Source organism: Triturus cristatus, chromosome 1_2, assembly GCF_964204655.1.
Source record: "Triturus cristatus chromosome 1_2, aTriCri1.1, whole genome shotgun sequence".
Taxonomy (NCBI): Eukaryota; Metazoa; Chordata; class Amphibia; order Caudata; family Salamandridae; genus Triturus; species Triturus cristatus.
This window is the reverse complement of record NC_140580.1, coordinates 1091511410-1091528158: the sequence shown is the minus strand read 5'-3', so window position 1 is coordinate 1091528158 and position 16749 is coordinate 1091511410. Positions and strand designations below refer to the sequence as shown.

The window sequence follows — 16749 nt, the reverse complement described above, 5'->3', positions numbered from 1 at the left end:
AACACATTTCTCTTACAGATACATAGTTACCAAAGGTAAGTAACTTGTTCATCTGAAAGAGACAGTTAGGTATAGATTCCTTAACTTAGAATAGCTACCCCAGCAATACCATTCCCGGAGGAAGGACTGCAAACTAAGTTCACACCAGAAAGTCCTGGAGGACAGAACGGGCAAAATAGCCATCCCTCCGGACTTGGCTGTCCAGACAGTAATGTCTGGTAAACATGTACATAGATGCTCATGTAGCCACCTGGCAGAAGTCAAGAAAAGGGACTCCAAGTGCCAGTGCAGTGGTTGCTGCCGTAGCCCTAGTGGAATGAGCACGCAGCCCCACTGGAGGTTCCTTTTTCGCTGAAGCGTAGCAAATTTTAATACAAAGGACAACCCATCGAGAGATGGTACGCTTTTGATCATCCACCCATAAATCTTTTGTGCGGTCAAGGTAGAAGGACCGCGCACGTTTAGGGTCCAGACAGTGGAGTCTCTCCTCCTCCTTGGAAGGGGGCGGAGGTGGAAAAAGGGTGGGCAAAGTGATTGTTTTTCCTATGTGAAATGGTGTAACCACTTTAGGAAGGAACAAAGGTCTCGTCCTAAATACCACTTTGTCCAGATGCACAGAGAAGAAAGTGGGCTTGGAAGACAGAGCCTGATGCTCACTCACCCTGCGAGCAGAGGGGCTGGCAACAAGGAAGGCAGTTTTCAGAGTAAGAAGTCTGAGAAGACAGTTGAGAAGAGACTCTAAAGGAGCACACATAAGATATGTTAGAACAAGATTCAAGTGCCACTGGGGCATTATGAAAGGAGATGGAGGAAAGAGATGAGTAATGCCCTTAAAGAATCTATTTACAATAGGGGACTTGAATAAAGAGGGCTGATCCGGCAGCCGAAGGAAAGAAGAAATAGCTGCAAGATAGCCTTTAAGAGTGCCCACAGCAGAGCCCTGCTGGACCAAATAAAGAATAAACAAGAGGACCTCAGAAAGGGGGACAGAAAGGGGATCGACAGCCTTTGCTGGACATCATGCCACAAACTTGTTCCATCTACAGGCGTATACCATTTTAGTGGCAAGACGCCTGGCTGCCAAGATGACATTACAGACTTTGGGTGGAAGATCAAAAGCTGTCAACTGTCGCTGCTCAATCCCCACGCAAGGAGGTGAAGGACCGTTCCCAGTTCAGGGTACCAGACTCCGCGTGCCCAGTTCGGAGCCACAAAAATGACTTGGAGACGGTCGCGCTTTATTTTCTACAGCACTCGGGGCAGAAGGGGCACAGGCAGAAAAGCGTACAGGAGGCCGCAGTTCCACTCACGATGAAAAGCATCGCTGAGCTAGTGCCACCTTGGAAACTCCAACACGCAGAACTGCTGACATAGCGTGTTCTCTTCGGTGGCAAACGGATCTAACCAAGGCTGTCCCCACCGCTGAAAGAGACCTTGCACCACCTCCGAGTGAAGACACCAATCGTGATCTACCAGGCACCGGAGGCTGAGTTTGTCCGCTCTGGCGTTCAGAGAACCTTCCACGTGTTGGACCACCAGCCATGTCCAGAGGTGAAGAGCCTCTTGACATAGGGTCCACGACCCCACCCTGTTTGTTGCAGTACCACATGGCGGTGGGGTTGTCTGTGAAACCCTGCACCACTTTCCCTTTGAGAGAGGGAAGGAATGCTTTCAGTGCCAGGCGGATCACCCAGAGCTCAAACAGGTTGATATGGAGTCTGACTCCGCCGCAGACCAGACTCCTCTGATCTCCATCTCTCCCAGGTGGCTGCCCCATCCCAGGAGTGAGGAGTCAGTCACCACTGTTAGGTCTGGTTGGGAAAGGAAGAGGGATCTGCCTCTGATCCAAGCCGGGTTCGTCAACCACCACTGAAGTTGTTGTGCAGTTTCCTCCGAGATCTGGACTTAGTCGGAAAGCATCCCCTGATGCTGCGCCCGCTGGAACTTCAGGTCCCACTACAGAGCCCGCATATGCCATCTGGCATGATGCACCAGCAGGATGCAGGAAGCCATGAGGCTCAGCATCCTAAGGTTCATCCTCACTGAAATCCGGGATAGAGGCTGAAACATCTGTTTCATAGCCCGAATATCGCTGCTCGGGAGGATAGGCTAAAACTGCACTGTGTACAGAAGAGCCCCGATGAAGGGGAACGTCTGAGAGGAAGTCAGGTGTGACTTTGGCATGTTGATAGTGAACCCCAGCGAGAGCAGGAGGTCCACCGTAGTCTGGAGGACAACAGCCTGGGGCGAGTCCGCCTTCAACAGCCAGTCGTCGAGATAGGCGAAGACTGGAACGCCTGATCTGTGCAGATGAGCTGCGACCACTGCCATCACTTTCGTGAACATGCGTGGGGTACTGGTAAGGCCAAAGGGGAGCACAGTGAACTGAAAATGTTTGTGACCTACCGTGAAGCGTAGATTGCGTCTGTGGGCTGGCAGGACAGGAATATGGAAAAAGGCGTCCTGCAAGTCCAACACCACCATCCAGTTTCCAAGGTCGAGGACAGACAGGACATGGACCAACGTGAGCATTTTGAACTTCTCCTTCCGGCGAAAAGCGGTTGAGGGCCCCGAGTTCTAGAATAGGACACATGCCTTTGTCATTTTTGGGCACCACAAAGTAGCGACCGCAACCAACTTCTGGCGCAGGGACCCTCTCGATAGCTCCCTTGGTCAAGAGAGCTGGAACTTCCTGGCAGAGATGCGCCAAATGATCCTTCGACATGCGATCGAAAGACGGTGGCATGGAGGGAGGGGTACTCTCAAAGGGAAGGGAGAAGCCCCTTTAAGACTATTTGCAAAACTCACCTGTCCGACGTGATGGTTTGTCAGTGGGGGAGGTGATGGTGAATCCTGCCTCCCAGTGGCCGTTGATGGGCATCAAAGATCAGACTAGGAGGGTTTGGAGGTTGCGGGATGGGGGAAAGGGTGGAATGGCCTGCCCGCTGACTCCGACACGCGAGGTTAGTGAGTCCCACGTCCGTGGCCAAGCAGAGGCAGGCCAGCTTGCGTGAACCGGTGACCAGCTAGGCCGGATGTGGCTGTCGCTCATTCCATAGCCACAAAAGGGGCAAAAAGCAGTCTGGAGTGGTCGAGAAGGTGCAGAGAGGTCCAAAGATCTGGCCGTAGCCCTAGAATCTTTAAAGCGCTCCAGGGCCGAGTCTGCTTTGTCGCCAAAAAGATGACGGACATCAAAGGGCATGTCCAGCACAGTTGACTGGACATCTCCCAAAAAGTCAGATGTCCTCAACCAGGCGTAGCGCCTAAGGGCTACCGACGTGGCAATCGTTCTGCCCAGTGAGTCGGTGGTATCCAGTCCACATCTGATCGTGAATTTGGCTGCGTCTCTCCCATCTGCCACTGCCTGGGAAAGGATGGCCCGGGCCTCCTCTGGGCACTGAGGCAGCAGCACCGCAACCGTATCCCAGATGGTGTGGGAATATCAGCCCAAGAGGCACGTTGTATTCACGGACCGGAAGGAAGGAGGAAGAGAACATGCGCTTTATAAGGTGATCCAGCTGGACTTCTAAAGGGTCCAGCGACCCCTTCCAGTCCTCATTACCACCTTCTGTGCAGTAGGGAACACCAGGGATGAACATGGGAACAAAAGTACCCTCCGGCATCTGATAAGACTTTGGTCCGGCACTGGGTCCATCTCAGGGATGAGCATGGGGACAGCGCCAGCCGGCGCCAGGGGCATCATCATCAGGATCAGCGCCGGGGATGGTCGAGTAAGATCGACTGGCATAAGATCCGGGCCCAGATCCACGAGTGCCCGCCGGGGCCAGAGCCACTGGCATTGAAGGCCCAGGACCCCTGACCTGCTCCGCGGGGCCTGAAGGCGCGCCGGCAGAGTCGGGCTGCCCAAAGAGAAGGTGGAGGGCCTTGTAAAATTTGCGAAGGTGGGCAGGAGACGCTCTGGCTCCTGGAAATGGGGGGAGGCGCGGAGTCGTCCCTAAAGTAGGCACTGGAGACGGAGCCTTCGCGTCAGCTGACCGACGGGGATAAGGCGAAGAGCGTGGGTGTTCTTCACCTTCTTCTTCTTGGACTTACCTGAAGACCTTGAGGACTTGGAGTGCGACGAGGTGTGGTGGCTCTGCGATCGGTCTAGAGACCATCCTCGAGACCGGGAACGAAGAAAAAGCCGACCGACAGGCCTCCAATAACTTTCGGGGCCGCTCCCGCAAAGACTTTGGATACATGGTCAGGCAGTCGGAGAACGACCTCAGGTCGTGGTTGCGCTCCAGACACCAAAGACACATGAGGTGTGGATGCGTCACAGACATCAGCTTGTGACAGGAGTTGCAAGGCTTGAATCCGGTCTGGCGTTGGGACATCCCTTGCGCACTAGAAGAATTGAAAAAGAAGGGCTAGTCAAAAAATGACTAGGTTAGCTCTCTACAGATCTGCACAAGGCTGGCGCAGACATAAAAAGATCTGTCAGCATGCAGGGGCAGCATCTAAGTAGGCACCGCAATGTCATCTCAGCTAGCACGAAGCCCACAACGGAGTTGACCAACGCACAGGGGTACTGCTAAGAAAAAATTCTCCGGATCCAGTCTGACGCCTGGGGGTAATTCTAAGGAATCTATAACTAACGGTCTCTTTCAGATAGATGTTGCAGTAATCTGGCCGAAAAATTACTAATACCAGGATTACAGTTTTCCTGACGGCCTCAGGTAGAACAGAGATTTTAATATCCCAAAGTATTTGCCTGCTAAGGCAGTGATCTGACAATCAAATGTAAGGCCAGTGTCAAAGAGAATGCCTACGTTTTTGACTTTAGGCTTAGGCAACTGGAAGGGACAAAGAGTTATTGGCCACCAGTCTGAGGACCGCAGTGAGGGCTGCGCTTTCAGGATGAGGACCTCAGTCTTGCCTGCATTTAATTTCAGGCATTGTGGTCCATCCAGTGGGCTACCTCCGAAAGGCAGGTCCTCAGAGAGACAGCAGCTGAATTCTGTGTTAAGGTGACGATTAACGGAGTATCAGAGGCGTACAATAAGATGTGAAAACCTGTCATCTACAATGTATAAGACAGTGGTCTCCGTGCTGTAGGAAATGTCATCATTAATGTGATCTTGGACTTGTACATAGACTTTTCAATGATCTTGCCAATGAATACTAGGTGAGTGATGAGCCATTAACCAGCAAAGTGGCCAGGGTCTATAGTAGGTTTCTTTAGGCGTGGCAGAAAGAGGCCTGTCTTGCGAGCTTCTAGGAAGATGACTTGAGTGAGGGAGGCATTGACAGTGTAAGTAGAGATGAGAGAGCTTTGATGAAGAATGAGGGTAAGTCATCTTCTTCGTATGAAGTGGATTTGAGGGAGGATTTTGGTGACATCTGCTAGAGAAAGGGCTTCGATGTCTGACCATTGCAGGATTCTACAGGAAGGTGCGGGCATAAGAGATGAAGCAGGGTTGATATTGGCAGTGGAGGCTGGTGACATTTGAAAGTGGTGAGGCATAAACATTGGGCATGACTTTCATATAGCGAGCATCGTGAACAGGTTTAATGGACAAACCTGGGATCCAGGGTGGGTCTCTCTTCCGAGAAAGAAATGTAAAAAAGATTGCCAAATGGTACATTTCAAAGCAAATGAATGTAGCGATAAAGCAAGGCTTAAAAAGCTTTAGGAAAATATAGTCTTGAAATATTAAACACATTAAAAACTGCCCCATATCTTACTGCATTACTATATTGAGCAGTAAATATAATATGTAAATTGTACAGCATGACAACTTTCTCAATTTAAAATGTATGCTTGCCCACTGTCTTGAACTGCATGCAGCATTAACTTTGAAAAAAAATGCTCTAACCACCAGGCTTCGGGAAGCACCTACAGCTGCTGGTTGCAACCAATCATATAGAAATATGTGCAGACAGGTCTTTAAGTGGGAAGAAAAAAGTAGGGGCTCTATAAAGGAACATGTCAAATACATTTCTGTGATTCCCATAGTGCGCCAACCAACCAGTATTTTCGTTTACTGGTTTCTCTCTGAGATGTAATTGTATCCAGAAAAATAACATAACAACTGAACTACATCCATTTGGCGGTGGAACAAATGCTGCAGCTCCACTTCTAACGGGACAAACTACGTGCAGTCAGGGCCCGGCGTGCCTCAGTGAGGGAGGTTAGAGTGATGAGGGGTCTCAGCACAATATACTTAGCATAACTTTAGCCTGCAAACACTTACCATTACCGAGAATAAGGCACCGGATCAGACATGCCTGCATCCACTCTCAAGTAGGACGAAAGGGTGGGATCTACGCCTTTGGATGACAGACGTCTGAAGTCACTCAGGGACAAAGTCTCCCATGCCCGAAACCATGACGCAAATTGCATCACTGGCCTACAGAATGGATGCAACCATAGACCCAAGGGCAATGAAGGACTTTAAAACAGAAAGCTCAGCGTCCTGCATTACAGTTCCGAAAGTTGATTTACTGCCTGGCTTCCGTATCCTGCTTCAAAGCGAGGTGGGGCAGGCAGCCTGAAACACATGGCCCAGCCCAGACTTAAATACATCGATTTACTTAGAGATACGATCGGATCTCTAAATAAATAGAGATATTTAATATGTTGTTATGTAAATGTGTAGGAATTTCAGAGGAGCGCAGCCCCAAGTGATGTGCTGTTGAATCTTCTGTGCACAAGAAATGCTTGATGACATAATACCTTTCTTTGGGAAGAGGAACAGGTGGGCCTGGAAGGGGGTTGATGCAGTGCTTTATTGTCTTGAAAAGTGTTCTGCTTCTTCAGTGGGTTCCCATTCATGGTGGTGGTATAGCACTTTGCTTTGGCTGGTGTGATGGGCTATCTATGAGGCACGCAAAGGGACTTCAGTATATTGAAGTCATCTGGAGTTCTGTTTTTCTCCCATTTTCTTTCCTGTCTGTGTATGGATCGTTTATTGTCAGTGAGGTATTTAAAGTACCAGGGTGCTCAAGGCTTCGTCTCGTTTTAATTAAAATGACAGCTAATTTACAGGGCTCCTTCAATATTCTTTCTGCCTACTGGAGAAGGTTAGTAACTTTACTGTCAGAACCTTATTCAAACTGACAGATTCATCCTCACAAAGAAGGGGTCTCAAAAACAAGAAATTGCCTTTCAACACAAATTATTGAAAATTGTATTTAACGTAATACAAGGTGTCCTTCCTGGACTGCTTTTCGAACATATTGACCCATCAGGAGTTTACCAACCAACAACCAGAACTTGCGGATTACATCTGAACCACTGCATTAATTTTCTGATTCGGTCTCTCTACCTTCTAGGTATCAATCAATGAAACACACCTCCTCCTGAAATAAGACCTTGCCCTCCCTCACTCAATGAATTTAAAAATACCTAAACATTGTATTGTGTGCATTTGGAGTAAATGAAATACAAATGACCCATACCGTATCAAAATTGTAACTAGGTCTAGCATAAAATTATACAACGTAACATGTCTATTTTTTTCTTTCTTGTTGTCTATCCATCCAAAAACAGCACCTTTGTACAATACCTGAACCACCCATTCTGGTTCTATTACCCATCCTTTCGATCTATTATGATATGTAGTTCTATGGTCCTTTTAGGCAATATTTCTGATGAAAATGTCATGCTGCTCACCCAAAATAAAACGCATTTTTGGTCAGAACAAACCATTAGGTGGTAAAAACATGGCAGTGGGCATCCAAGTTCTTTTACAGGTGACTGTGGACCACAGTAACTGACTAATGTCATTTAGGTTGTATTCAATACGCCCAAACCAGACTGTTTAATTTAAATATTCTTTTATTAAAACATTTTAAAGCAAACTTTTTGCCAAAGGGGAGCAATTAGGAGCTAGAAAAATTATGCCACGCGTTGATGCTTATAATAAGACGGCAAGAAGCTGAGTTTGTGTTTCTCAAATATTAGTGGTGGAAGGGCATGACTAATAAAGGGGATGGAAGAGAATGCGTGAAATCGAACTCTAATAAAAATGTCTGAATACAAGATGACAAGTGTTACTTGAAAAGGTTATATATCATGTTTAATAGTTTACTAAAAGGGCATCTGTCCCTATCGAAGGTCAATGGACATTGATGGGCTTGGAACTACCTTAAACCGATGAAATATAGTCTGCCTTATACTATCCTCACTACTGCCATCACTCAAGACCCCAAACTTGTACCCACTACACTCTATCTCAGCAACAGGCAAATGGGATGCAGAAACAGTCCCTCAAATGGTCCCTTGAATTACCATATCTTCTGTGTCACAGAGGATGCACTCGATCCAGGTGACTAGCTCCCTGACCCAAACAAACTAAGTACCCTTAAACAAGCTGTAAAACACCTCCTTTGTTTAGAAAAGGGAATAAAGTTCTTAGTCCTACAAAACACAAAATATACACAGTTATAACTGTCAAGCACAGAAAGTAGCTATCAATAAATATTGAAACATTTCCATCGCCCACAATATAATATTCCATAGCAAACAACTTCACATGCACACTAAGTTTAAGTCTAGACAGTCACTGAATTCTGCATATTAACGCAGCAATTGATCTAAGATCAAGCAAACACTGATTACAGAAAGTATGACTTAAGATATCTAGCCCAAATGGTGTTTACCTAACGCAAAACGCTAAACCTCCATCTACAGTGACAACTTCCTAATCATACTCGTCTAAACTCGAACGTTCTTACAATTAACCAAAATCCTCTCCCATACAGCACCATTCAACAAACCGTTTTATACTAACCCCTACTACCCAATAGTATCCAACCTCACCTTCATCAGTCTGGAATTCAGGAGGAGGGCCTGTGTCACTTTCGTCAGCTGTGTCATATTGTCTTTTCTTCTGGGCTCTGGTTTTGTACGGCGTTGGAGCTCTAGCTCTACCAACAGGGGAAGGTGTCCGGGATCCCGCACTTGGCAATGGACTCCTACTTGCTGGCATGGTGTTCTGCTGATTTTTCTTCATTTGCATTGAATGGAGTCAAACATATGGTACAAGCTACAAAAATAAATAGTACATTTAATTTTTTAACAATTTAACAAGCAACTATGTTCTTGAAACTGTTGAAGATACAAAGGAACAATATGTAAGGGAGTGAGTTGCTTCCCGAGCCCTTATATTTTCATCATTTCCATACTGCTGACGTTTCAAAACATTGTACTTATGTCAGAACTCAACTTTAAGATGACTAACTAACACTTACAGCCTGAGTCACAATTTTTCCAGAAAACATTGGAAATCTACATTTTCATAACATATGCCTACAATTAACATAGATTCCCAGCTATACGTGGTTTAAGAGCAAGTCTTCAGGGGTATGCAGAGTAGGTTAAGACAAGTCTTCAGGAGTATGCAGAGTAATCTACAAAATCCTAAATTTCCATGCATGTCATACACTAAATGTACTGCAGTGGGTTGCTGACAAGGCAGAAAATCTGCAGATATATGTATAACTGACGTGGGTATTTGCTCAAACATTTCCCCTCAAGCAAAATTCTTTTCACACAGGTTTCCTTGTAGAGAACGCTTTTACATAAATCTCAATGGAATATTCACTTATATCTTGATGAAATAAGAATGTGCCCCTTCCACATCACACCTTAGACGCACCTATAGCTTCTCCTACCTTCCCTCTGTGGACAACACCAACATTTCCACTCTAAGACATTCAATTATGCCTCATGCTAAATGTATTGGACCTGAAAGCACCCATTTTCTAGCATCCTCTAACTCTTTTGCATTGGCTTAACCTATCTCTTTTCGTCTCACATAATTAATCGCACCTGCCAATTCTGCCAGAAATCTTGCCGTGCTATAGTGTACACCTTCATCTTGCGCACAGTGAGATACACATTACTCAATGAAAGAAGTTTGTCCTGCCTCCCTTTCTAAACTACTAAGTGACTCACAAACAGAGGTGTAACAAGCAAACTACGCTACTGTAATAGTCTGCCGTTGGTCTCCTAAGCCGGTGGTTCTTATGCTTTTGAATTCTAAGGAAGCCCTCCTAATCATTACTGGAATCCAGGGACCCCCACTGAATCATTATTGGAATCATGGGGCCCGCCGCGGAGTGATTATTCTTGGTCTAAGCAATTTTGATTATTTGAAAAGCAAAATAATACACAAAAAATATGGAAGCAAGCAACCATCAAACAAACACGCATATGATTAAAAATGTTCTTTAATTTTTTTTATTATATATATTAAAATATATATATAACAAATATACATTTTAATGGGAAGGTTGGGCCGTTTCTAAATTCAGTTGTCCATACTATATTCTGTTTCATGCACTTACACTACTCCCATGAATCAATCTGAGGATACAAACTTAATTTTTAGTCTCCAATTTCAAATTCCTACACATTTACAGAACGTTTTAAAATTTAAAATTTTACATTTTGATCCTTTATTTAAATACACTTTATGAATCTGTTAACCTCATCGATGCTCAGGACGGCTCCCAGCTGTCATGAGTCACGGTAGTCGTGTGCTCATGACGGCAGGGAGCCGTCCGACCGTTGACGCTCCGCCCATCCGCAGATAATTCCCCGCCTGTGCGCGCGAATTAATTGGTGGGTGGAGTTCGGACGGCTCCAGGCCGTCATGAGCACACGCCCACCGTGATTTATGACGGCCGGGAGCCGTCCTGGGTACCTGAGCGCCACGCCCAGCCCTTACCCCCCCCTCGCACCGCGGCGGAATTTGCCACGCGGGAAGGGGTTAATATTGTTTACTTTTATAAGCAGTATGCAGACCCCTCAGTAAGCTTTGAGGACCGTTAGGGGTCCCTATATTACAGGCTAACCACTGTCCTAAGGTATACTTTCTCCTTTTTGAAAAAGTCTTCAAGTTTCTCATCATACTTTCATCCATCTATAAAGGCTTGTGTTGCGGGGATTCTGCTCATGCACAGAACTATGCGCAGGAAACCAGGACCTCAGTGAATTGCGGTGTACCAAAAACTCACATCAGAACCCAGAACCCCAATCCGACTAGCATCAGTGTCCCATTCGTCCTCCGTATTCTCTCGGAGCTCCCAACGTATAGATAACCTAGAACAAGCGACTTAGAGTACTCTCAGGAATGGTGGGAATCAGAAATACCTGTTCATTATTATTCTCATATCAGTCCACAACAAGAGTAATCAGAGACACTGTAAAGTTTAAAAGGTTTATTTTATAAACTATGTGTCTTAAGATGCAGTACTTTGGCTAACATAAGCAGACAAATGATTAAAATCAAAACCATCAGCATTGTTACAATACCATAGAAAATGAAGGGATAAATCATATTACAAATGATAGTGGAATACAACCACCCTTCCTTCACTAGTGTGCTAGTATTATTATACTAATAGAAGGTCTCTAGGCTTGAATGGGGAATCCCATACCGTAAAGTTCAGTTTAGGTAAATCACATCACAGGATCAGCTTTGATCTGCGCCTGGAAAAGTTCTTCTCCAGAATTTGTGTCTAATGCATGCAACTGCAATATTAAAGGCTCTCGAATTTCAGATATTTGCAGCTGTGTGCGTGTTATGGCTAGAGCGTGGGCCGATCAACCTGAACTCAAAAACATACATTGTTTGGTGGCTCTGACTGTTTCTGCACACAATGTTCAGACCAAGGTCGCAGTGCACGTCTAGGGATGTGAACAACAGACAGTTCTCATGTGAAGAAAAGGCAAGCCAGCAGTTTTGAAATAATAACATGCATCTGCAGTGTCGTGTGCAAAAGCAGCAAAAGTGGCAAGATGGCGCTTCTAACATCTATGGCGCTTATGCTAACATAGCAATGTATGTATCTAAAACGCTACCTCCACTACACCCCCCCTTGGTCGGACCACGAACTATTAGGGATACAATTTAAGGAACGCAGAGTTCAAGTTCGATAGAGCGGAACCAAGTGCATGTATTGGAAATCCAAATAAAGGAGAGCGAAAGTTCGAAGAAAAAAACGTTTAAAAAAACCAAAAGGAGAATGGGAAAAAAGGGAAATGGAAAATCGTAACATCTTGCAAAGGCTCAGCGAGCCCAAATGTCGAATCAAAAAAAAATGTGCGGATCGTACAAGGAAAGTAGGACGACATCCAAGATAATCCATCAACGTGTAAGCACAGTAAGTAGCGACAGCTTCCAAGAGGAAGTCATTGGAATGTTCTGTAAAAGTGTCCGCCATCCAGTCTAACAAGGTGAACGAACATACATGTTCCTCGACAACTGGGGCCTCTAGCACAATCAGAGGACAACTGGCGTGTTCTTCAAGATAACTTCTTGCCAAGAAGTCATACGCTGTTGTACAGATGTCCCAATTCCCTAGGACTCCATGTGCCGCTCCACAGGCCATAATCCTGATACCAAACAGTCCAACTCATGAGCCACTAAGGGACTCATCAGTCGATCATAATCAGGGGCAGGAGACACAGAGTTTGACAAGCACAAATCCAGAGCCCATTCGAAAGGACAATCTAGGCAATGAAAAACAGGTTGCACGCAAGTAAAGTAGGAAAACCGGAAGGACAATCCATAGGCTATGCTCAGGGTTGCCAGTGGTAATGTTCCATAATATTTAAGCATCCGGTTACGAAGATGGAGCAGCCGGGACAGGCTGTCGTGTGACACAAATTGTGCAGCCATTGCGCAGTAAGCAGACCAAGCCGTGAGGGCGAGAATCAACGGGAGCCCGCCAAAGACGCTGGAAAAAAATAGAATGAAAAAATGCCGGTATCACACCAAAAATAGTTTGGAAGGAGGTCACGAGGCCGGAGCCCACAATTTTGAAAAAATACGCTAGGCCAGTTGTGGACGAGGCATTAAATATAGTTTGAATCAGGGCACCGAAATGCAGTGGGAGATCAGTATTTAAAAGCACATGCACCTCTGTGCGGGTGTTTGCTACGTGAAGGACAAATGTTTCACGGGATGAAGTCAGAGCGACTTCTTTTTGAGACAATAGAGCCCTTATTCTGCTCATCTTGCTGAACTCTGCTTTCAAGGTTGGAATGGAAGGCCAGATGGATACATCCAGCCGCCCATGCGGGGGTGGGAAAAGGACATTTTTACAGCAGACTACTCTCTGTGATACAGTAACAATGTAGGGAATTCCCACTAGCATCCCGCAGCAAGCCTAGTTATTTAAAAGCAAATAACTACCGTTAGTTAGCAATGTGAAAGAGGGTGTAATAGCTGGCACTGGAATCCCTTTCAGGACGCATGCTAAATTAGGTGCCTGAACATTGCACGCGCAATGCAATTGTATGTGCCTACAGACTACAGAGTGATCAGGTGTGGAAGTGCAGTCCTCACCTTTCAAATAAACTTCTTTACCTTCTTTCATGCACCTATATGTAAATGGGAGTGACAAACTTCATGCAGGAAAGCAGTACCCAACGGTTCATATCTGCCTAGGGCATAATGTTTCATGCACAAACTGAACTTAAACAAAGGAAATGGTAATGTGATTAACCCGTGGATAAGCCACACAGCGGAGTTCAATTCGGCCACCGAGAAAGGCAAAGGTTCTAACTTTTCAATATGCAGTAATGAGTATGTTGCATCTTTCATGGACATGAATTGTTGTTTTGCAGTCAGATTAAAGGGAACGAATAAAGACGAAGTATTTATGTAGTCCCACAGGACTTTCCCCAGCCTTTAACGTTTGCAAAGTCCATGCAAACTGCATTATAGAACGTAATTAATTTTGACCATGATACAAAACAGACATATCATCCTGCACAATATCAACAACAGATGAAACAATATTATCTAATGTGTAAATCCTGGAAGAAAGGGTGTTAATGCTATTATCGATAACAGCTAATACCTTTTCCAAATTGGCTTGATCAATGGCTCTCAATCTGGAAGCTGCTTCAATTTGAGATAATTTCCAAACTTCGTTATAAACAGCATACACCCATCTTTTGGACCTGCCATGTATAGGACCCTTAACAAAATCATTTAAATCTATTTTGTCATGTAATTTAGATAAATGAAGTTTAACAGATGCCAAGGAGGAAAGTTGCAGCCATGATTGGCATAACTTCCCCAAATAGTAGGTAGCAACCGAATGAGAAGATTCAAAGCGGGGGTCTACGCGAACCTGCGTATACCCAGGTCTCAGACCCAGAAAACGATGTTGACAGGAATCAGAGCTCGTCTGCCATGTTAACCATCCTTCCGGATTTAATTTGGAAATATTGAAGGATGTATTAGTAATGTATGACTGCAACGCATCAAGGGACAGATCTGTATGATTATCCCAATTTGGATAAGCACCCAGATCCGGAGTTGCAGGGGAATTTAGTTTTTAAAGGTAGCCAAACCAAAGCAGGTGGTCTGAAAAATAGTAGAATTCAAAAATAACATGTGGTTTGGGAGGAGGCAGGCACAATGCAAAGCTTCTGTTCCCTGTACCTGCCATGGTTTAGAACCCCAAACAGATTTAAGATCAATAGTAGCTTTCCACAGATCATAACCCCTGGCCGCCAAATCATCCATAAAGGATTTGGAATACAATAATTTAGTGTGTGTCAGCCTAACCTTCGAGGCAGACTCCGCTGCCACTTTAAAATAAAATGCGGCAGGTTTCGAAAAACTGAAATCAGTGAAATAGGCAAATTTGTTCACTAATGTGCTGGAGCTGCCTAGCATTGGCGTTGTACAATGTTCCCATTGCGTATAATTTACAAAATTTCAAAATGTATTGGCTTTATGTAGGAAATGATTGCCATAATGTTGATCGCAAAACAGCTCCCCATAGTTAGCAGAATCTAAATACAAATCTTCAGCATCAAAGGCAGCATAATATTTTAAATCAGAAAATAATGCTTCTATGGCCTGAACGTCCCAATCATCAGAGCGTATGTTTTGTTTCACTACATCACTCACAGAAACACGAAGAACATTCGGAACATTAATAACCTCTGTGGGTCCATGAATTTGAAATTTAACAGCATCCCACACAATCCCAACCTAACACAGACCAGGCAGTAATATTCACAAAAGTCTGGTCCCTCTTCATGATGTGTGATGAGGAGTGGGGGGCCAAAGTTCCATCAATTAGTCTAATTGTAGATCTTTCTTTTAGGTAGTGTCCATTCACAAGACGAAAAAATACCACCACAAATCCAATGGACATAAACAAAAATACACATATGAGCACCAGCCAAATGTAAGCCAAGGGGGAATAAAAAAATGTCTTTTAAACCAAGCAGCAAAAATAGAAACTTTTGATGGGGCACTGGAAGTCATAGAGTTAGTATCAAAGGAGAAACGTGACTGGTTAACTGCGGTTGATTGTAAAACAGGCAATGATACATCTGCAGGATAAGCACACTCAGTATCTTCAGGTGGACCACCAGCCGGTGGCAGCAACAAAGGATCAGTAACTGTATGCATCTCGATTGCAATATCAGGCATGGTGGTAGAAGCCGGAGCCAAAACAGAATTTCTCAGCATCGCAGGGCAAGAAACCGCTGGAGTCATACTAAGAAGAATCGGCCACTCGCTGTAGTTTGACATTGTCAATAGAGATGTACCTGTTATCCTTGCAACCAGGAAGTGGAGGTAAAATGACTGTTCTTGTACCCTGCACGCCAAGCACTGGAACCGGGGCTCGATAAGAGGGGCCAAACTACTTCTTGTTCTCCACCTTCTCACGGACCAGGTCTCCAACTCGAGGTAGCCAGCCGACTACCGGAATCTGAAGCGCCGCATCAGATGTGGAGGGCAAGCGTTCTTTTGCGAGACTGTCTCTGGTCTCTTGTAGACTCTGCACAGTGATCATCTACGTCAAAGGGTGCGGCTGCCACCGCCATGTCTAGACCATCAAGGTCCGGGACAAACATTTTTATGCCAAAGAGCATCATGTATAGGGTCCGCCCACCCAGAGACCTTCTAGGGAGATTATTAAGTGCACGTTGCATGTTATACAGATGGGGTAACCAGTTCCGGCCAGTGCCTAAAACCCTAGCTGTCGGGGATTGCTTTAAGTCACGGTTCATTCGCTCCACTACACTATTACCCTCAGGCAGGTATGGAGACGAAAATTTGACTTGGACCCCCAAAGATTTCATGGCTTCTTTGTACGCCTTAGAGGCGAACGCAGGGCCCTGATCAGAATGAAATGTACCACATGCAAAAATTCCCACAAAGACACGCAAATCCCTTATGACAGTACGAGTATCAGCACTCTTTTGTGGCCATACCCAAAGAAAACGTGTGCACGAATCCACTGCAACTAAGATATACTTATACGCAGTATCAGAGGAGAAAGGACCGCAGTGATCTAAATAAACACATCCAAGCGGTTTATTAGATTTATACAACTGAGTTTGTGGTGGGCGCGCAGCAGTCGAAGGTTTAATCTGCTGGCAAATGTTTATACAACCCGCGTCACCAGTAACGCTGTTGTAAATGAGTAACAGTAGCTAACACGCTGGCATGGGCAGAGGCCATACCCTCGTGAGCCGCTGTTATCAAGGACGGTCTGCAATCCACGTTGGGAATCAATCTGTCACCAACGTCGTTAATTCTCACATACGGGATGTTATCAGGACTTAAGTGATAATAGTACCGAGAAGGGAAACCTCTTGGGTAATTACTTTCCTTCTCTGTAGCAGCAATAGCTGCTAAGATGTCATCATCGATCTTACTTTTGGATCTTGTAAGTGCTGCTACTAGATATGTCGCCACTGCTGTTTTCGCTGCCTCGTCAGCTAAGCTGTTGCCGACAGCGTGGACACCAACTCGC

At 45.3% G+C, this 16749-nt stretch overlaps 1 protein-coding gene across 1 annotated transcript in view; it reads right to left on the bottom strand.

Moving 5' to 3' along the window:
- The window catches only part of CNTRL (centriolin), a 1084252-nt gene that overhangs the window by 1012146 nt on the left and 55357 nt on the right, over window positions 1–16749 (bottom strand). The window contains exon 2 of the mRNA XM_085613596.1: window positions 8768–8993. Within this exon, the coding sequence (XP_085469722.1) occupies window positions 8768–8966 (199 nt within the window). The 5' untranslated portion in view covers window positions 8967–8993. The remainder of the gene's footprint in view (window positions 1–8767; window positions 8994–16749) is intronic.